We start from the raw sequence: 21,566 nt of genomic DNA on the forward strand, positions 1-21,566 counted from the left end.
TTTGTTTATATAATCCCACTGTTGTTTTTTATTACAGAAAAACACACAAAAAAATGAATTATTTTCCATATACTAAATGCTAAGGGGAATTTTTTTTTTTTTTTTTTTTTTTTTGGATTATCACAGTCTGGGATATGTCAATGATTAGCAACAACATAGATTTCAATGCATTATTATTTTTTGTGCAGTGTCAGATAAAAAAAAAAAAATAAATAAATAAATAAATAAATAAATAAATATACTCACACTCAGGACCTTAGAGGACAAAAATGTCCGTGTCAAAAAACTGCCATAACAGTATTATATATTACTATTATTTTCAACTTTCACTGACTTAGATTTTTTAACCAATATCAGTCCTAAACTAGGAAAAAAGCATGTATTTGCTCCATAGGCTAAACATGAGAAAAATAGGCCATCTGGTGGAAAATATAAAAAATTTAAATTTTGAAGCCAGGGCTCCGGAATGAAAGTATAATATCATAGAATTCATGACTTTATGCTTTAATGGCACTGGGATCAAACATTGCAGTTTAATGGGTTTCAGTGGGGACATTTTTGTCCTTCAGGTCCTGAGTGTAACTATTTTGTGTACACAGTGTATTATAGATGGATTATAGGAACTGAGGTTGAAATATCAAAATTCCACAAAAAATACACGCCTTTGGCTAAATTTATGCCGTACTGGCATTAACACAGCCAAAATCATCGAAAAAACAAATATGAAAAAGTCAAAAATGTCCCGAAGGTTGCACAAGGGTTAAATAGTGCTTCGGCGTGACGAATGAATAAAAGTACAAATGCTCCATGTTATCTCTTAATTAAAATGAGATCATAAAAACTGCTTGTATAGTAAGTATAGGTAATCTATCTACCGACAGTGGCAAGAAAAAGTATGTGAACCTTTTGGAATTACCTGAATTTATGTATAAATTTGTCTTAAAATCTGGTTTGTTCTTCATCTAAGTTACAGTAATGAACAAACCCAATCTGTTTTAACTAATAACACACAAATTATTGAACTGCTCTTGTACATATTGAATACATCACTCTAGCCATGATTTTGTACAGTATGTTGGTTTCAACTAAACCATCTTAAATTAAATGATTTTTTACTGAATTCTATCAGCCAAACTAAAATTTCCATATCAAATTTCTGCTAAAGCTCTTGGATAAAAAAAAAAAAATAAGGAAACAGAATTTCTAGCATATATTCAAGGACAAACTAAGGTTCTAACTCGAGTTTGGCCAAAACAATGGTTCAATGTATTTGTTCTTAATTGTTTATTTATAATTGGAAAAAGCCTATAATAGGCTGTTTAATGGCAGGTTCACTGTGACAATTTAGCCCATATAGTCAACATTTGTTCAGTGAACTTTATCTTTTTTCCTGGGCAATAGCGCTGAAAATGTTCAATAGTTTTTTTTGTTTGTTTGTTTGCTTGCTTGTAACCAAGACACCAAGGTGCGTGACTGCAGAAATTGGCTTTTGAAAATAAAGACACAATGAGAAATATTCACAGTATAACGTGTGACAACTAGCCCCTGTCTGCTGTATGGATACACTGTGGATGGGCTTCATGCTGTAATATTGAATAAATAGTCATTGAATGTTCTCTGGTTGTAGAATAAGGGAATCAGTTATTTCAGTTAGTTCAGCTGGCATCTTGGGATGGCAGTTAGCAGCATCCTTCTGGCAACAAATCCTTTAGTTGTCAAAAACATACTTAATTATTCCATCTATAGAAGATAATTGAGTTTGTGCTTCTTTACTTGAAAAATGATCTGCCAATAAAAGAAATACACATTTCTTTGCCATAGAAATGAAACTTGAGAATATATGAGCCTTGCCACACATCTGAACTCTTAAAGAGACATTTATTTTTATCTCATTGCTATACATTGTTATTTCTCCATAGACCCTGAAGGTGCAAGGGGACTTTACATCAATGCTTGAGAGAGTGACAAACACCTGGGTTTTTGCAGTTTCGTTATCTATCCATGTTTAGGTGCTATATGGGCAGTATTGCAAACCTGAAGCATGTAGTACACTTGGGTAAGGTACGGTTGCACATGTGTCTGGTAATCCAATAGCAATGTACTTTTCTGGTTTAAGCAATTGTTTAATAAGTCAGTGCATTAAGAAGTATAACACTAAAAGACAAAAGAAAGTTTGTATTATAAAATAAGTGGCCTTTATGGAATAGTTTTGGACTGTTCCACATCACTGTGAAATATATTTTCAGAGATTTGTTTTAGAGTTGTGAAAGTAAAATCCTTTCCAGAAAAATATGTACTTTTTACCAACTTATAGCAGACTTACAACCACACATGTGGCCCTTATTAAGTAGTCTCAGAGCATTTTGAGTGGAACAAATAGATAGGTTTAACTTTCTAGCAAAAAAAGTGCTGCTGTCATGTGCATTGGTTTTATTTCAAACTCTCATTGCTTTTTTTAGCGGAGAAGAAAATGCAGACAATAAATTAATCAAATCTATAACTTAATACAGGACTAATAATAGACATTTATAAAATGATAGTTTGTATTGAATTTGAACACAACACTCAAAATCCATATTTTATTTATTAATGACTCCTTTATGACAGCACTGTTGGAACTGTTGATCATTGTTTTATTTTTGCATGTGGCTCATAAACACAAACTAATCTTTTTATCATTTAATTACTTAAGACTCACACATTCTAAGGAAAAAATATTAAAGAATATACCAGGGGAATTACCTGTTAAGTTACAATGTAATACCATATGCAGTATTTGACTTTTACTTTTCACAGATAAACTTCTTTAGTTTTGAGCATGAAGCATCAAACCAAGCAGTTCCACCACTCTCACTTCCCAGACTAGCGCAGTTCTCTCCAGCAGGGTTTTCATGCTTCCAGTTATCAGGTTCATTATGTTCATCTGATCTCGTATACCAAAATCTGTCACGAGAATCCATATTCTGTCAACTTGCTTCCTATGACCTAGCCTTTATCTATCAGTGATATTCTTAGTTATAGCACAGACATTCTGTGTAATAATAATAATAATAATAATAATAATATTCTTTATTTATAATTTAAAAAAAAAAAGTTTTTAAAGTTATTATAAAAAAGTAGAATATTTTTAACACAGAATTAAACACATTTTGTAGAGGGAAACTAAAAAAAATATAGAAATTCTTATACAAATGTAACCTTTCAACACTCTTTATAAAAGAAGTAATTAAAAAGACACAATATAGACATTTTTTTAAGGGGACAGAAAAAGTTTGAAGTCACTCATTTCCACAGACCAAACTGATTGAATTTAGCTCTTACGTTTCTCCAGAGAGTGTTGTGTTGTCCACCCACATCCAGTGTCCTTCAGTATGTAAATCATGCAGTCCAATCCAATGAGTCTCTCTCAAATTTGAGGTCAAATATACCTGGAAAATCATAAGGTTCATTGTATTTGTTGGAAAGTGTCACACACACACATAAACACACACAGGTCTTCTCTTACTGTACCTGATCATCTATGCTTTTTTTTATGACTAGTTGGCCTCCCGTTTCCACACAGTAATCTCGACTCTGCATCCAGTTCAGTTTATCAGATGAGAAGTAGTAATACTTTTTCCTCTTAAATGTTTTATCTGAACATTCTGAGTATGGAAGAAGAGCTTAATACATCATAGTGAAAAAAATATATGGATGCATATATTTTGAGATAAATGAATGGGCTCCAGATTGAGACTGCCATTTTTCCCCACCAGTGCGACTGCAACAATTTTATTATAGGTCACACCGGTGTAGTGCCGAATTTTGACATCCTAGTATCCTTATGTTTAGGGGTAGGTGCAGGGATGGGCTTAAGGAGTACGGACCAGTGAGGTAGCTACTTCCACATTGCTTCTTTATCAAATAGCAATGTCAAAGGTAAATCAAGTCAATCATTGACACATCAGAGCCACATTGCTTAAGAAATAGCATGTAAAATATGTATGTGTACACGTATATGGCATACTGATAATTCACCACTGTCACACAGAAAATCATTGTGATATAGTCATTATTTGTATGAATATAGTACACATTTGTCTTGTAATAAAAAAAGAAATATATATCCTGTTATAGTAAACTTATATAGAAATAATCCTAAAAATATTATTTATGGTATAGCAAAAAAAAAAAAAAAAAAAAAAAAAAACACTATAATGACACTATACACTTTTGGTATTTAAGTAGTAAAACATTTATGTTTTGCAATTTGGTAATTTCTGTTTTATGTTACATTACTAAAGGTGCGGGCACAACTCCAAAAAATGGATGTGGTACAGGAGGTGGAATGAGTTCTCAGGTCACTAAAGACCCGAGGTATGCATTAAAGGGTTAAAACCATATTAACAACCCCGACATTCTAAATAGCATTGACAAGTTGAACCAGAGAAAACACCAAAATTAATACACATACATAAATTATTGTATTCCATTATTGTATTGATTCCATTTTGTACTTCCCTTATGGAAAAGATAAATAAATAAACAAATTTGTGCCAAAATATTCATGGTTTTAACAGTGGTATTTCTAATAAGACCATGGTAACCATGGGTAAAACAAAGCATGGATCTTCACAACCATGGTTAGATGTAATATGATTTTTATAAAACAAAGTATGGCTTTTTTGTATAGGCTACTTAAACATACATTTCAAAATTATACAAAAATATACAAATTTAGAAACTGCCATTATTGTAACAAATATGCATGATATTTCCTGACCCCCCTTATATATTACAGTAGCTATATTAAATAGAAGTATATTAATAATATAAAAATATTTAATGCAAATACATTTCTGCCTAAAATATATTTAATAAAGTCAGTTTTACTAGTAAATTCTTGGTAAATTTTTGTAAGAAGAGTGATGTGTGGATTGAAAAGTCTTCTAATTTATGTAGGCCTATGTGTATCAATTTCAGTGTTTTCTCATATTCATCTTGTCAACACTGTTTAGAATGTCCAGGCCGTTTAAATGGGTCATGTCATGAGGAAAGACATGGTGTCAAGTCACAACTATGAAGAGGAGAAGCTATTCTCTGTCATTCAGATGCTGCCTCTTGCTTTTTTGAGCACAAACACATCATGGACATGCTCTTTCACCCATTTGCGCTATTTTTAATTATTGGTGTATGTTAACATGCGCTAGATGGATGTCTTTGACAGTTAAGATGCATTTCTGGCAATGTGCATTTCAGTGCAGGGTGATTTACTTTTATATTCCATTGACACGATGCAACAGCTTGAGGCTGTCTATACCGTGTGTGTGTAATGGGAGCCAGCTGATATGTGATAGCTGTGTGGTATGTGTAAACTTCACTCCCTTGACCTCAAGAGGTGCACTAGCGACTGACGCTAGAGGCTGTAGCCTTTAGCCTCCTTCTTAGCGCTCCCGCCTCCCATGCTGTCTGATGCTGGTTTGAATCCTGCTCTGAGCGGGTCGAGCAGGATGGTGCCATGGTGCCGTGACCCAGATGGGAGTGAGGTTTAGGGAGGTGAGTGTGACGGTAGCCAGCTGGTACATGCTGTGCAGTGTGTAAAACCTCACTCCCCTGGCCTCAAGAGGCACACTAGCGACTGAAGCTAGAAGCTGTAGCCTTTAGCCTCATTAGCGTGCCCGCTTCCCACGCTGGTTCAAATCTCATTCAGAGCAGGTCGGGCAGGACCGGTTACAGTGGTGCCGTGACCCGGATGGGAGTGAGGTTTAGGGGGGTGAGTGTAGCAGGAGCCAGCTGGTATGTGATAGCTGTGCTTTATGTGTAAACTTCACTACCCTGGCCTCAAGAGGTGCACTAGCGACTGACGCTAGAAGCTGTAGTCTTTAGTCTCCTTGTTAGTGTGCCCGCCTCCCATGCTGGCTGACACCGGTTCGAATCTCGCTCGGAGCGGGTTGAGCAGGACCGGTTAAACATGGACATGAACTTTCTATACATGTATGCACATCATGTGGATGTGTATTCAGCTTATTTCAGTGTGGATTGCTTGTGAACAGTTATAAAATGATTCAAGAAAACAAAGTAACTGTTGTTGAAGGATTGGGCTGTTAAAAGCACCTGAACCCAATCAAAAACTCAAGTAAACCATTTCTTTTAGGAATATTTCAAACGCCATGACTGTTTGATAGTTTATGTTGCTGACATCTTGTTTACACCGTGCGCATCTGTTGACGAGATGCAATGGCTTGAGGCTGTCTACACTGGGCGTCAACATGAACTTTCTAAACTGTTGTTTTGTGTTGTTGGCAATAGTAGCACCAGTGCGTGCAGCACAATATGGAATGGAATCTGTTTACTGTTGCCATGCATGATGCAATGGATGCTTCCTTGGTAGACAGCATCATTGATTATAATGGTTTTTTTTGATTTTGACGCAACTCTCGCATCCAGTGTAGACAGTGTGTGAGTGTTAACAGTTGTGCTTGATATGAACAGTTTAATATATTCAGATGCAATGTGTTGGATGTGCCTTATGTGTAAACCCTGAAATTTAGTTTTATAATGTTTTTGAGCTGGTTCATTCTCTTCAAATGGCTAAATTTGAGGGGCTGCACGATGTTAGCCAATCATAACAGTGGGTGTTTACGTTGAAGTTTTAAGGAGGCGCTTATGCCAAAACTGAGCGTTTCAGACAGAGGGCCAGAGACAGGGTGGAAAATGATTATATATTACTAAATTATGACTGTTTTAATGCAAAAAAGATGTAACTAACATTATCAATGGATCTCAGAGATGATAATAAAACTATCAAAAAAAGAGCATTTCATGACCTCTTTAATATGGTTTTAAACTAATTTACACACTGAGACATTCTGTTTGCAACAGAACATCAACATTCTGTGCCGAATTCAAATGTGTTCCATGACTTGCGCTACTTCTCAGTTGTTCTCACACAGCGCTGTTTATGATCTGTGCTGCATGGGTGAAACAGGGGAAACTGTCCCTGCATTCCAAATGGGATAAATCAGCCTCCAAAGGGCACTTCGAAAGGAGAACAATCATGATAGCCATGCAGTGAGATCGCTTCAGTTAGAATTTCCAATAAAAATGACTTAAAATGTGAGTTCCAAAAAATTTTCTTTCAGCCCTCTAAAGCTGTCACAATGGATGGTAAAGTCTTCGAAGGGAATAGGGCATAGGGATGATCACAAGTAAACGCACCTGCTCTGTGCTCGCTCTGCTCTGTCCATTGTGTCATGCTGATAATTGTTCAGGATAGCGGATGGTGATGTTTGGTTTGGCTTTTGCCATTGCTCATAATGTATCCTGTATATAATAGTTATTTCAAATTGTAAAAAAATTGTTTACTCAATTTAAGATTATGTTTATACTATTCTTACTACTTTTTTTCTCCCCAATTTGGAATGCCCAATTCTCAATACACTCTAAGTCCTTGTGGTGGCATAGTGACTTGCCTCAATCTGGGTGGCGGAGGACGAATCTCAGTTGCCTCCGTGTCTGAGACCGTCAATCCTTGCATCTTATCATGTGGCTTGTTGAGTGCGTTACCACAGAGACATAGCATGTGTGGAGGCTTCACGCTATTCTCAGCGGCATCCACACACAACTCACCACGCGCCCCACCGAGAACGAGAACCACATTATGGCTACCACGAGGAGGTTACCCCATGTGACTCTTCCCTCCCTAGCAACCAGGCCAATTTGGTTGCTTAGGAGTCCTGGCTGGAGTCACTCAGCACACACTGGATTCGAACTCACGACTCCAGAGGTGGTAGTCAGCGTCAATACTCACTGAGCTACCCAGGCCCCCACCACATTTTTACTAGTTTTAATTAAGTTACTGTTACTCTCTAAATCCTAAAGTCTTCATTAATAAAAACATTTAAATGGTCCTAATTATACAGTACTTGAAATGTCACATTTTGGAATCATAACTCAAATATATACATTCTTTAAACTTTGGCTTCAAGTAGTACTAACTCAAAATGATCAAGTACAATATTGCTGCTGTGTGGAAAACCTATAAGCCCTAGCGCTAGAATAAATTATGAATATTTGGTCAAAACAAGTGAACTTGTGTAGAAAAATAATAATTGTTATTTAAAAATGTATATAGTTTTCATTCTTATGACTATTACAGTGCATCCGGAAAGTATTCACAGCGCTTTTTCCACATTTTGTTATGTTACAGCCTTATTCCAAAATGGATTAAATTCATTATTTTCCTCAAAATTCTACAAACAATACCCCATAATGACAATGTGAAAGAAGTTTGTTTGAAATCTTTACAAATTTATTAAAAATAAAAAACAAAAAAAATCACATGTACATAAGTATTCACAGCCTTTGCCATGACACTCAAAATTTAGCTCAGGTGCATCCTGTTTCCACTGATCACCCTTGAGATGTTTCTACAACTTGATTGGAGTCCACCTGTGGTAAATTCAGTTGATTGGACATGATTTGGAAAGGCACACACCTGTCTATATAAGGTCCCACAGTTAACAGTGCATGTCAGAGCACAAACCAAGCCATGAAGTCCAAGGAATTGTCTGTAGACCTCCGAGACAGGATTGTATCGAGGCACAGATCTGGGGAAGGGTACAGAAAAATTTCTGCAGCATTGAAGGTCCCAATGAGCACAGTGGCCTCCATCATCCGTAAATGGAAGAAGTTTGGAACCACCAGAACTCTTCCTAGAGCTGGCCGCCTGGCCAAACTGAGCGATCGAGGGAGAAGGGCCTTAGTCAGGGAGGTGACCAAGAACCCGATGGTCACTCTGACAGAGCTCCAGAATTTCTCTGTGGAGAGAGGAGAACCTTCCAGAAGAACAACCATCTCTGCAGCACTCCACCAATCAGGTCTGTATGGTAGAGTGGCCAGACGGAAGCCACTCCTCAGTAAAAGGCACATGACAGCCTGCCTGGAGTTTGCCAAAAGGCACCTGAAGGACTCTCAGACCATGAGAAACAAAGATTGAACTCTTTGGCCTGAATGGCAAGCGTCATGTCTGGAGGAAACCAGGCACCACTCATCACCTGGCCAATACCATCCCTACAGTGAAACATGGTGATGGCAGCATCATGCTGTGGGGATGTTTTTCAGCGGCAGGAACTGGGAGACTAGTCAGGATCGAGAGAAAGATGAATGCAGCAATGTACAGAGACATCCTTGATGAAAACCTGCTCCAGAGCGCTCTGGACCTCAGACTGGGGTGAAGGTTCATCTTCCAACAGGACAATGACCCTAAGCACACAGCCAAGATAACAAAGGAGTGGCTACGGGACAACTCTGTGAATGTCCTTGAGTGGCCCAGCCAGAGCCCAGACTTGAACCCGATTGAACATCTCTGAAGAGATCTGAAAATGGCTGTGCACCGATGCTCCCCATCCAACCTGATGGAGCTTGAGAGGTCCTGCAAAGAAGAATGGGAGAAACTGCCCAAAAATAGGTGTGCCAAGCTTGTAGCGTCATACTCAAAAAAACTTGAGGCTGTAATTGGTGCCAAAGGTGCTTCAACAAAGTATTGAGCAAAGGCTGTGAATACTTATGTACATTGATTTTTTTTTTTTAGTTTTTTATTTTTAATACATTTGCAAAGATTTCAAACAAACTTCTTTCACGTTGTCATTATGGGGAATTGTTTGTAGAATTTTGAGGAAAATAATTAATTTAATCCATTTTGGAATAAGGCTGTAACATAACAAAATGTGGAAAAAGTGAAGCGCGGTGAATACTTTCCGGATGCACTGTATGTTGTTTTGTTGTAGCTGATTGATAGTTGTGATTTGTGTAAAGTCACCATGATGAGGGTGATTAGTGTTACCACTGGTGAGCCTGTTAAATTTAAGCCATTCTTCTTTACTCAGTTGAACTTTACAAAAGTGCAGATTTATGTGCACCTAGAAGTACTGAGGAGAAGCTAATGTGCCATATTGCTAACTGAGATTCCAGTCATAATTTCCTATAACTCAATTTAAATAATTAAATTAAAACAATGATAATTGAATCACAGATGAGTTAAGTCTACTTGTAACTAGTTAACGTTACTTAAAAAAATTAAGTTCAGTTTATTTCAGCCAAATAATACATTTACAAAGAAAAAGCATGCAAGTAAGGTCAACTAATTCGGTTTTACAGCAAAAACTGCAATGCTTAATTAGAGATAAAGAGAGCTGGCCAACTCTGTAGTCGCCCCGGTGCAACAACCTATAACTAAATTTAGTCGCATCGGCTGGAAAAATGGTCATTAGTCGCAGTTGCCCTGCACTTTAAGATATACATATAGTTAGAGTTACATTTAGTCTGTTTATCTCTATTTTTATTCTGCTCAACAGCTTCAACAGTACTGCAGAATTTCACAAGATGTTCAGTCTCTTACTCTATATACAGTAAATTGTTTATGGTGACCACTGGGAATACTGTCAAAAACAAATGTCTTTATAAACTTGGCCAAAATTGTCATAATAATGATTTTACTCATGAAAAACTTACGACTGCATGAGGAGAGACATCCTTTGGTTGTGTCATGCTTGGCTTTAAGCTCCCGATAGCTTTTTTCCATTTCTAAAAATGATACAAGGGAGAAGGTACAAACACACATGAGCAGTGTGCCTGCCAGGTCTAAGGATTTCCCCCAGATTTTCCTTGTGCCCCCCAGAAACTTCTGATGTATAAATAAGTCAGGCATATGAGGTACCATTTGAATCTGAATTTTTCAGAGAATACCATCAGTTTTGTGTTTATGTTACACAAAATAATAAAATAATGCCTGAAAACATTCATGTCAAAAATTAACACCCCCTAGAGGTAATGAGGTACAAATATTAATATGAATATAAAATTATTTCACATAGCACCTAAATGGATAAGTCATATATCAAATGAAAGCTCTCATTCTCAAGAATGTGACTCTACAGTTTTGTTCCCCTTATACCACAGTTCAAAAGAATCACAAAGATGAGTAAATAAGAATTAAACATTTTTGGGTAAAATATTTTTTTTTTAGCATGGTTGGTCTTTTGAGAATACTACCTCAGCGGTGTTTGATAAGTTACTCACAAAAGTAATACTCTACAAATGACTAATTACTTCTCTAAAATTGTACTTAGATTAGATTATGGCTTACTTCTTTGAAAAAGTAATCACATTACTAACTGCATTGTTTTTGAGTTACTTTCTAAAACACTTTTCACAGAAATGCTTTTCTGTACAACAAATTCAGTTAATTGTTGCACATAAGTCATACACTCATGGGGCAATGCCCTTAAACTGTAACAGAAATACATAGATGTACAAATGAACATAATTATGCTCATATAATTATAATATAATGTTTTAAATGTAATCTAATAAGATTATTTTAGAAACATGTGTAACCCAAGTACCTAAAAGTAATTAACTTAATTAAGTCAGTATCTGTAATCTGATGACAAGAATTTACACTAATTTTGTATTTAAAAGAAATTACATTACATAAACTAATTACTTTGTAATCAGATTACACCCAACACTGTACCTCAGTGACCTGGTAAAACTTCCCTCCTTTTTAAATATATTAATACACTTTTTCCAGCTAAGCCAAAATAAATGCTGACCACAGCAGTAGGAAGGATTGGAACAGTACCATAACCAATAAAGGGTGTAAGTTTCGCTTCCTTAAACATTGCATGCAGATGGGATCAAGGAATTAGAAAACAGTCCAAATCTGACACATCTGTCCACTTGTGTTCCTTCCTCTCTCAGGCCTCAACTGTTTATGTTTAAAAGAAAATCTCAAGGGATAGTTCGCCCAAAAATAGAAATTCTGCATATTCAAACAAGCGTATAGATGCATAATGCCAGGTTTGACATCTGTGGTTCCAAACTCTATTTGTTCTCACGTCTTTGAAATCGACATGCTGCTTCCGAATGTGCATGTACCCTGAAATCGACCCAATTCTGCCGAATTACAGACAAATGCCATTTCCCATCAAACTTTTTTTAAACAATTTAAACATGTTTAAATTGACCATCAGACCTTTTCTGTCTGAATATGCTGCACAGCTACTGGTCCAAGCTCTGGTCATTTCACTTCTCCAGGTCTATGCTCCAATTCGCTCTCTGCATTCTATGAACGAGCGGCGCCTGGTGGTCCCATTACAAAGAGGCTCAAAATCTATTTCACGATCTTTCACTTTCACTGTTCCACTGTGGCGGAATGAGCTTCCAACCTTCAAACGATCTGCTGATACCATCTCAACATTCAAGAACCAGCTGAAAACACATCTGTTCCGCGAGCACTTAACCAATCCACACTAACTTGTACCTACTACTGAACTTAACTGGCACTTACTGTTTACACACACACAAAAAAACCACACAAATAAACACTTCTCTTTCTTCTGTGCTAGCACCTATACTACTCCAGCCACCTTGAGAGCTTGGCAGTACAACACTGCAGATGTTGTTGAACTTTGTATGACAAATTGCTTGCTTTGTTCCTCATTTGTTAGTCGCTTTGGATAAAAGTGTCTGCTAAATGACTAAATGTAAATGTCTAAATGTAAATGTTCACCCTGTGGCGCTACTGATAGCATGTTGCGCGAGTTATCGCTGAGACACAGATTCTGGTCCCATGCAAACCAGGAAGTAATCGTGTTCACATAAACAATAATGAGCTTCATTCAGAAGTTGATTTTCAGTCTAAAGGCCCCAGCACACTCAAGAGTCAAAAAGAAGTTAGAAACAGCTGAGCAACGACATACTATTTGCGAACATTCAGACACCAGCCACACCTCTGGGGAGGTGTTTTAGAAGAGCATTTAAATATGAGGAATGTAGGAATGTGAGGATGTAACAAATGTGACATTAAAATGCATTATCAATGACTTTATGCCTCATTCTATGAGTAGAATTCACACAAGATCAGCAAAAGATGCTGTTTTAACCACTCTATGATGATTTAAAGTAATATATGCAGTAGAAAATGTACTACAATAATGAAGCTAATGCGCTAACGCGGCCATAATATGCAAAAGAATGATTATAGGCATATCTTACGACAAATTTGTGAACGGCTTTCGGCTGCAGATGGCATATGAGTAAATGGGCACTTGAGTATTTGAGAAGATTTTATTCCTTTTTTAGACTAATTAAACACAAAAATCGCATGCCATTGTCAAGTATTTGTGGACTTCAGTTCAAGTTTTCTTTTATTTTGAAGTTTAGCTTTGGAGTGTTGTCTTGTCTCTGTTATCTGTGTTCCCCTTGATTGCTCCCAGGTGTGTCTTGTTTCATAGTCTTGTTATCTTGTTTATTAGTTCCATTCTGTCATTGGTTGTCATGTCATCTTGTTACCCTTATCTGTATATTTAAGCCCTATGTTTGTGTGACGAGGAGGAGGTCGTTGCCCCACATTTCCGTTTCCACACTTTAGGTTAGCAATGTGACAAAACAACGGAGATGTGTACACCACAAGCGCTCCGGGGCATAGATAGCACTGATCTTTTGGCACTATATCCTTGACTATGTTTCTCTAGCACTGATCATGCTTCATTAATGCCCTTTCACACTCCGCACACGTTGCTTCTCTCCACCGGCCCGCAACATGATGTGCCGCATATAGAGCTGCAGACACGATTATTTTAACGAGCGTAAACTGTAGCGAAGAAATACATTGAGCAGCAATATAGATGGATACCGGCATCTTTCGCTTTGGGCCACAATGTCCTCATTCTTGCCCAGTTATTAAGAGACTTTATGACTGTTGATTTAAAAAAAAAATTCTTTCTTCAAATGTATATCGGCTCAAAATATCGGTTATTGGTCTCCTTGATTACAAATAATCATTATCAGTATCTGCCCTGAAAAAAACATATCAGTTGACCCCTAGTAAGGTCACTCGGTTTAGTTCTCAGTCTCTTGTTTGTTTTCTCCTGATTTTAATAAAAATGCACTTGGGTTCACTGCATCTCTTCGTCTTGTCCTGCTCTGCTCTGCCTGTAAGTTACAGAATACAAGACCAACCGAAGATGAACCCAGCAGTTAAATTGATGCGTTTCAGTCAGGGGAATAGTCCCCTTGAGGACTTTGTTGTGGACTATCTTAAATAATTTGATCAGGTGGATTTTGATGAGATATGCCTCAAGTTATTTTTCCATGTGGAATTAAGTGAGCCACTCTATCCCCTGATGACTGCAGGGCTTATAGATTGGACTCTTCTAAAATATATAGACTATGCGGTTCAGTTTTCACAGTGGGAGTGGCTGAGGATCTCGACACTCCTACAGTGAATACTATACCAAAGCCCACCGCCACGGTCCATGAGCCAGCACCCACACCTGCCGCGCTTGCCATACCATATGGCCGCCTTGACCGCGGAGTCCCCGGCCATCTTGACCACTGCGTCCCCAGTCGCTGACCGCCAAGAGGCAACCAAGTCCCCCCGGAGGCAGCTGAGCCAACTGTTGCTCTTCCTTCCATTGGCAAGAGGAGAAGACCCTGTTTCTAACACCTGTTTTACGCCTCTTTCACACTGGACTCGGAATCGGAGTGTAATCGCCGCATATTTTTTCTGTGCATATGTTAACAATTTAGAGCATTCAGTTGAGTCTATTTTTGCTGCGCTGCTCATGCTGACACAAAAAAACAGATATTGCACAGAATAAACATGTCTTTGTAGTCTAGTGTGTTTTTGTATTAATTACAGCTCATAGGAAAACGAAATAAAATAATAATAAAAAAGCAAAAACAACATTTAATTATTTTAATTATTTAGCTTAAACAGACATGGTGTAACGTAGGAAGGAAGTCACGGGAGGCTGGATCTAGGTGCAGCAAAACATTCTTTAATAAAATAAACAAGGTACAGGATAACGGGTAAAACACAGGAGCAAAAGAAACATCCATGAGGGGAAAACACAGGAAATACATGGGAGGTCAACACATATAAAAACTGACCAGGAATGAGCAAACAACAGGGCATAAATAGATAAAGACTAATGAGTGAATGGAACACAGGTGAGAACAATTGGGAACAGCTGGAAGTGATCAGGGCAGGGAATTATGGGAAGTGTAGTCCAGGGGGAACAGATGGCAGGGGCAAAACACAAGGCAAACAACAGTGAATCGTGACATAACCCCCCCCCCTTAATGGGCGGCTCCTGATGCCCAAGGAAGGCAGGTAAGGGAGGCAGGGCCAAGATGGAGCCGGAGACCAAGGAGACCAGAGCAGATCAGGCGGATGGCCAGGGGACCCAGGAGACCAGAGCAGATCAGGCAGATGGCCATGAGACCAAGGAGACCAGAGCAGATCAGGCAGATGGCCAGGAGACCAAAGAGACCAGGGCAGATCAGGCAGACGGCCATGAGACCAAGGAGACCAGAGCAGATCAGGCAGATGGCCATGAGACCAAGGAGACCAGAGCAGATCAGGCAGACGGCCATGAGACCAAGGAGACCAGAGCAGATCAGGCAGACCGCCAGGAGACCAAGGAGACCAGGGCAGATCAGGAAGATGGCCAGGAAACCCAGAAGACCAGAGCAGATTAGGCAGATGGCCAGGAGACCCAGGAGACCAGAGCAGATCAGGCGGATGGCCAGGAGACCCAGGGGACCCAGGAGACCACCTCAGGTTAGGGACTGGATCAGGAGGCCTGGTTGGCGGCCACAGACTAGAGACAGGGTCAGGAGGCCTGGGAGGTGACCACAGACTAGGGACTGGAGCCGTGGAAGACTCGGAGGGTGGATCCGTGGAAGACTAGGAGGGCAGAGCCGTGGGAGGCTCAAGGGTTGGAGCCATGGAAGGTGGAGCCATGGAAGGTGGAGCCGTGGAAGGCGGTGTGGCAGAGACTCGGAAATGACCTCTGTGGTTGTGAAATCTGGCAGAGACTTGGGAACAATCTCTGTGGTCGTGAACACGGGCAGGGACTCGGAAACGACCTCTGTGGTCGTGAACACTGGCAGAGACTCTGGAACGACCTCTGTGGTCGTGAACATGGGCAGAGACTCTGGAATGACCTCTGTGGTCGTGAACATGGGCAGAGACTCGGGAACGACCTCTGTGGTCGCGGGCATGGGCAGAGACTCGGGAACGACCTCTGTGGTCATGAACCTGGACAGAGACTTGGGAACGACCTCTGTGATCGTGAACACGGGCAGGGACTCGGAAACGACCTCTGTGGTCGTGAACACTGGCAGAGACTCTGGAACGACCTCTGTGGTCGTGAACATGGGCAGAGACTCTGGAATGACCTCTGTGGTCGTGAACATGGGCAGAGACTCGGGAACGACCTCTGTGGTCGTGGACATGGGCAGAGACTCAGAAACAGAAGCCTTTCTTCTCCTCCTCCTCCGGATGGCCAACATAGGCAACGTTGGCTCTGGGATTAACAAGGCTGGCAACGCAGGCTCTGGGACGAATAAGGCTGGCAATGCTGGCTCTGGGACAGACGAGACTGGTAACGCTGGCCTGGGTCGGATGAGACTGGTAATGCTGGCTCTGGGACGGACGAGACTGGTAATGCTGGCTCTGGGATGGATGAGGCTGGCAACGCTGGCTCTGGGACAGTTGAGGCTTCTGGCTCGTTGGCCGTGGCAGGCGTGGGCATTAACTTGTTGGCCATGGCAGGCATGGGTGTTAACTTGTTGGCCATGGCAGGCATGGGTGTTAACTTGTTGGCCATGGCAGGCGTGGGTGTCAACTTGTTGGCCATGGCAGGCGTGGGTGTTGGCTTGTTGGCCGTGACAGGCATGGGTGTTGGCTCGTTGGCTGTGGCAGGTATGGGCGTTGGCTCGTTGGCCGTGGCAGGCGTGGGCGTTGGCTCGTTGGCCGTGGCAGGTGTGGGCGTTGGCTCATTGGCCGTGGCAGGCATGGGCGTTGGCTCGTTGGCTGTGGCAGGCGTGGGCGCTGATAATTTGTGAGGAAGGGTTCTTGTGGCCCAACGCACCGATATCAATGGCGGATCATTCAACTTGGAGTCAGGGGATGTGGTAGGCTTGGCTGTGACCTGGCATGGAGCAGATTCAGAATTGACTGTTAAGTGACGTGGAGCAGACTCAGGCGTGGCTGTGACATGGCGTGGAGCCGACTTTGGCGTGACTGTGACAGGGTACAGAGCAGACGGAGGCGTGTCTGTGACATGGCTTGTAGCAAACTCAGTCGTGGATGTGACATGGCATGGGACAGACTCAGGCGTGGAAGACTCGGAAGCCGGGATCGGGATTGAGAGAGGAGGATCTCTATTTCTCCCAAGTGTAGTCTCCTGTCTCCAGCAAATCCCTCCACCTGTGAGCTAGGAGTCCGGTCTGGTCGATTGATTTCAGGTGGGAATCAGCAAAACCAGTGTGTCTGGCAACGGTGCTAAAAAGATGTGAATATTCGCTGATGGGTAAGTTTGCTCGGCTCAACTGAATAAAGTAAGCCGCTAGATCCATTTTGGTTCAGTCAGTTGTTCTGTAATTTAGGAAGGAGGTCACGGGAGGCTGGATCTAGGTGCAGCAAAACATTCTTTAATAAAATAAACAAGGTATAGGATAACGGGTAAAACACAGGAACAAAAGAAACATCCACGAGGGGAAAACACAGGAAATAACATAACAACTGACCAGGAATGAGCAAACAACAGGTCATAAATAGACAAAGACTAATAAGTGAATGGAACACAGGTGAGAACAATGGGGAACAGCTGGAAGTGATCAGGGCAGGGAATTATGGGAAGTGTAGTCCAGAGGGAACAGATGGCAGGGGCAAAACACAAGGCAAACAACAGTGAATCGTGACACATAGGGTTTTAGCATTTAAAACTACAGTATACAACAAGTCGTAGCCTTAAACAAAATAAAAATACACTATATACAGTATAAGTATTAATTAACAAAGGAAAAAACGTGGGATGCTGTACCTGGCTGCTGGTGAAGATGGTGAGTTAACATATTGGAAGCGCGTCCTTCTTGTGAGGAAAGTATTCAATACTTAAACGTTAACGTCATTATAAAAAGATGGTAAGTATACAGTGTTGTACCATTTGTCTTTTTTTTTTGCTTCAAATCAAAGTTTGTAATGTTGTGATTCTCCTAGCAGCTGGTTGGTGGTTCATGGCTTACAACTCTTTTATGAAGGATTTCTTGAAAAGTCAATGGGAAAAATTACTGGGAAAAATACTTCCGGAACCACCAGTTGAAAAAGTGGGTGGGCACTGTTGCACTCTATTTAATTAGAAACTGGAGCCACATGTCCAAACGTTCAACAACACTTCCAGCTTCAGCTACTGAGGGCAGTGATTTGAACTTCGGTAAGTGAAGACCTTTTTCAGCTGAATGCCTTACTTACCTACTACTCTTACTGTTTCTGTTATATCTGTGTTTGGCAAAAACAGTGAGAGCAGTATGGATAGTCTGCCATTGTGAACACGGCCAGAGACTCCCGAGCGCGGGGCTTGTGAATCGGAGTGATGCATGATGCGTGAAGAAATAATCACTCTTTTGAGTCGGTTCTTCTCAATTAACAACCTTCTGTTGCCGAATTCACAGTGTCATCGGTATGCTAATTTTGGAAATGTGGAAGTGTAAATGAGATTTAAGAACTGCGATGGAGAAAAAGATTTCCAGAGAACAGTGACAAATTTCTGTTTGTTCCCCACACAATACTTGGAATATAGTGCACAAGTCGTATGGACTACTTTTATGGTAATTTTTTGTCCTTTGTTGAGTTTGAATGCCACTGCTCACATTATGACAGGATTTTAATTTTGGGGTAAACTATTACTTTGATCCATGCTACACTCACTTTTGAGAGACTTGAAGTTGTTTAAAATCTCCTCTTAATCAAAGTAATAGGCATAAATAAATCCTGTTTTATGGTCAACTTTTAAAGTGCTCATAAATGGAGTGCTGCTGTATCTGTCCTTTGGTAGCACATCTGATACTTGTGTTACACCAGTGGCAGTTCTAGCTTGTATGGTGCCCTGTGCGAAACCCACTTCAACATGCCCCCAAAGTTGTTGAGTTGTCTGTGTGGGTGCCTCGTGCCGCACCCCCGCAAGATGCCACCGCCCCCCCGCAAGATGCCGCCCTGGGCAACTGCACATGTCGCCCATGCCTAAATCCACTACTGGGTTACACACTGTCAAAGAATTCTCATACACACCCACAGTCATTATCTTACAGTCATGAACCTGCAAGCTGAAGGTTAAAGCAGAATTTATAGTGACTGGGACAGAGTCAGTGTTTTACCTGTGGCATTCTGCTCCTGTGCAATAAGATTGGCTGCAACAATGCTGTACTGCTCTTTTACCGAATTATATGATCGGAGTTGGTTGGAATCTAAAGTAATAATATCAGATGTTATTTTTATTTACTCACCCTCATGTCAAAATGATACACTTTTTCAGAAGCAACCCATTGTTATATTGTACACTGGGCAATGTTAGACATTTACAGGACAATTTTGAGCATTTATGATGGATATTTTCAAAAGCCTCAAAACACTGGATACTCACAGAGACTTCCCAGAACACACAGAGCCACCATTGCAGTAAGCAGAAAGATACAAAGATCAGCCACAACTCCCTTATAGGACTTTTCTCTCTCTTTATTATCTGAAACAACCAAGTTTAAATCTATTGTCTATTAATATCATGTTTTTAGATAAAAGTAAGCAGTGGGGTCCAATGAGTTGTACTTGATGAACAGGATAGGATCATGATTTAGAGGTACCTGCAAAGTCTTTTGTCTTCAGATTCCAATCCAATTCATCACTATTTCCATAAACAGAATTGTCTGCTTCAGCTAAGGGATGGAAATTAGAAAAGAAAGAGCTCTGTATTAAAAGTTACATTTTCTTGGAGAGAAAATTAGGAAATGTACAGTTTGCTATTATACACTAATACTTGATCATAAAAAAAAAAAATTCAATGTAATATTTCACATCATTTCATAAAGGAAAGCAATATCTTAAAATTACTATTCATTTATCATAATAAATTAAGTAACTTTATTAATCTGTTGCACAATCACTAAATTCTCACTTTACTGAAAATCTTTCAAAATCAAGTAAGTCTTACCAATTGAAGTTGGCTGTTTGTTTTCTTCCAGCCGGATGAAATCAGCATTTCCATAGGTTTTTGCCATTTCAAGCTTTTCCACTACCAACTTCTAACCAGACTTCTGAATTAACTGAGTAGACTAATGGGTATCCAGGAAATTTCACAGTCTTTTACTTGAACAAGGGGAAGTTAGAGAAGCTGACTTTCATAAAGCATAGCTATAAATAAAAAGCTACGGTAGATAACAACATTAGAACAGCATGTTTACATTATACAGTAATTATGCTCTTTACAGATGCTTTTTTTTTTTTTTTTTTAAACAGTGACAAATACCACAGTACACAAACCAAGATGATTGCCGGTGTAAAATATTACAATATGATACACTTCTATACGTCTATGTGAAATATATTCAACATTCCTTTCAGTGACCTTTTACAAGCTCGGGACCTTGTATGTGCATTTAGATAGTTGTTTGTTTTGAATTAATTTCTAGTTTTAGCATACATAATATCTTAAAATATCTAACTATTCTAGCCAGTTTTTTTGTCTCTTATATATACATTGAAAAAAAAAGGTAAGCAACTCTTTTAAAAATACTTAACCAACAAACTTGAAATCAACTTAATATATTTAGGTTTGAGATGAGAAAATAATTATATTGCATAAAGTCCAAGTGATCTTCAACACAGTCATAAAAAGTGAAATGGTCACATTGCTATGAAATGTTCAAATGGATTCAGACTTCTAACAGATGGTGTTCACTCAACATGATATTTACTGTTTGCTCAATTAATACTTTCACAGTGATTTTATATATATAAAGTGTGTCAGGTAAGTGTGTAACGCAGAAGAAACATCTTCGGTTTTTGAGCAGGAATTTCCATTTCATTATAATAATTGGCGATCCAGCACTGAAGTTTGTTATTTTTAATATCATAATTAGTGCTCGTTGCAGCTGTTATCAGTGCCGTTGAGTGGCAGCGGGCAGTGATGTTCTCTCGTGCATCCAGACACTTGTTCTGCATATTTTGGATTATTAAATAAAATTCATGCATTTATCCTCTGACTAACAAAATCCCAGTGCTGACAGTGTTAGCATCATCATCACAGATAAGGGTTTCAAATGAATTATGTGAAATATTTTTCTGATTAACAATTGTTTATTTATTCACATATTAAACACAGAAAAACAAAACACATATACACAGAATCAACAATTAACCCCCACTATTACCCCCTCCCCCTCCCAACCCCACCCTGGCCCCCAACAACATCACAGTGATTATAGACACACACACACACACACACACACAAAACTCCCAAATACAATACAGAGCAGGTGGCGCAGCTGTAAATACCTATGGAACTGAGATCTGGGAATCCCAAAATGTTGAACCAAATTTTCAAAAGATCTCAACACTCCACTCTCATATAGGTCACAGAGTGTAGTAACCCCCCTCACAAACCACTCTGATCAGAAGGAAGGGGACTTCTTAATACATAATTTAGGGTTCAGCCATTTGCTTGAGCCAACATTTAAAT

The 21,566-nt window shown here is 39.6% G+C and overlaps 1 protein-coding gene across 3 annotated transcripts; it reads right to left on the reverse strand.

Moving 5' to 3' along the window:
* Positions 1 to 1,917: 1,917 nt before the first annotated feature.
* Positions 1,918 to 20,166, reverse strand: LOC127425569 (CD209 antigen-like protein D). Of its 3 annotated transcripts, none has more exons than XM_051671697.1 (8): positions 20,040 to 20,166; positions 19,693 to 19,764; positions 19,476 to 19,574; positions 19,210 to 19,299; positions 10,492 to 10,563; positions 3,511 to 3,644; positions 3,322 to 3,428; positions 1,918 to 2,943 (listed from the first exon to the last, which is right to left on the reverse strand). In XM_051671697.1, exons 1-8 carry the CDS (start codon positions 20,104 to 20,106, stop codon positions 2,784 to 2,786), a joined length of 801 nt encoding a protein of 266 aa, XP_051527657.1. In that variant the 5' UTR covers positions 20,107 to 20,166; the 3' UTR covers positions 1,918 to 2,783. The 3 variants fall into 3 exon arrangements, with proteins under 3 accessions (XP_051527657.1, XP_051527656.1, XP_051527659.1); XM_051671696.1 differs by having other exon boundaries at positions 19,476 to 19,595; XM_051671699.1 differs by lacking the exon at positions 10,492 to 10,563 and having other exon boundaries at positions 19,476 to 19,595.
* Positions 20,167 to 21,566: the final 1,400 nt, after the last annotated feature.

This window comes from Myxocyprinus asiaticus, chromosome 34 (genome assembly GCF_019703515.2).
Source record: "Myxocyprinus asiaticus isolate MX2 ecotype Aquarium Trade chromosome 34, UBuf_Myxa_2, whole genome shotgun sequence".
In the NCBI taxonomy this organism is placed as follows: domain Eukaryota; kingdom Metazoa; phylum Chordata; class Actinopteri; order Cypriniformes; family Catostomidae; genus Myxocyprinus; species Myxocyprinus asiaticus.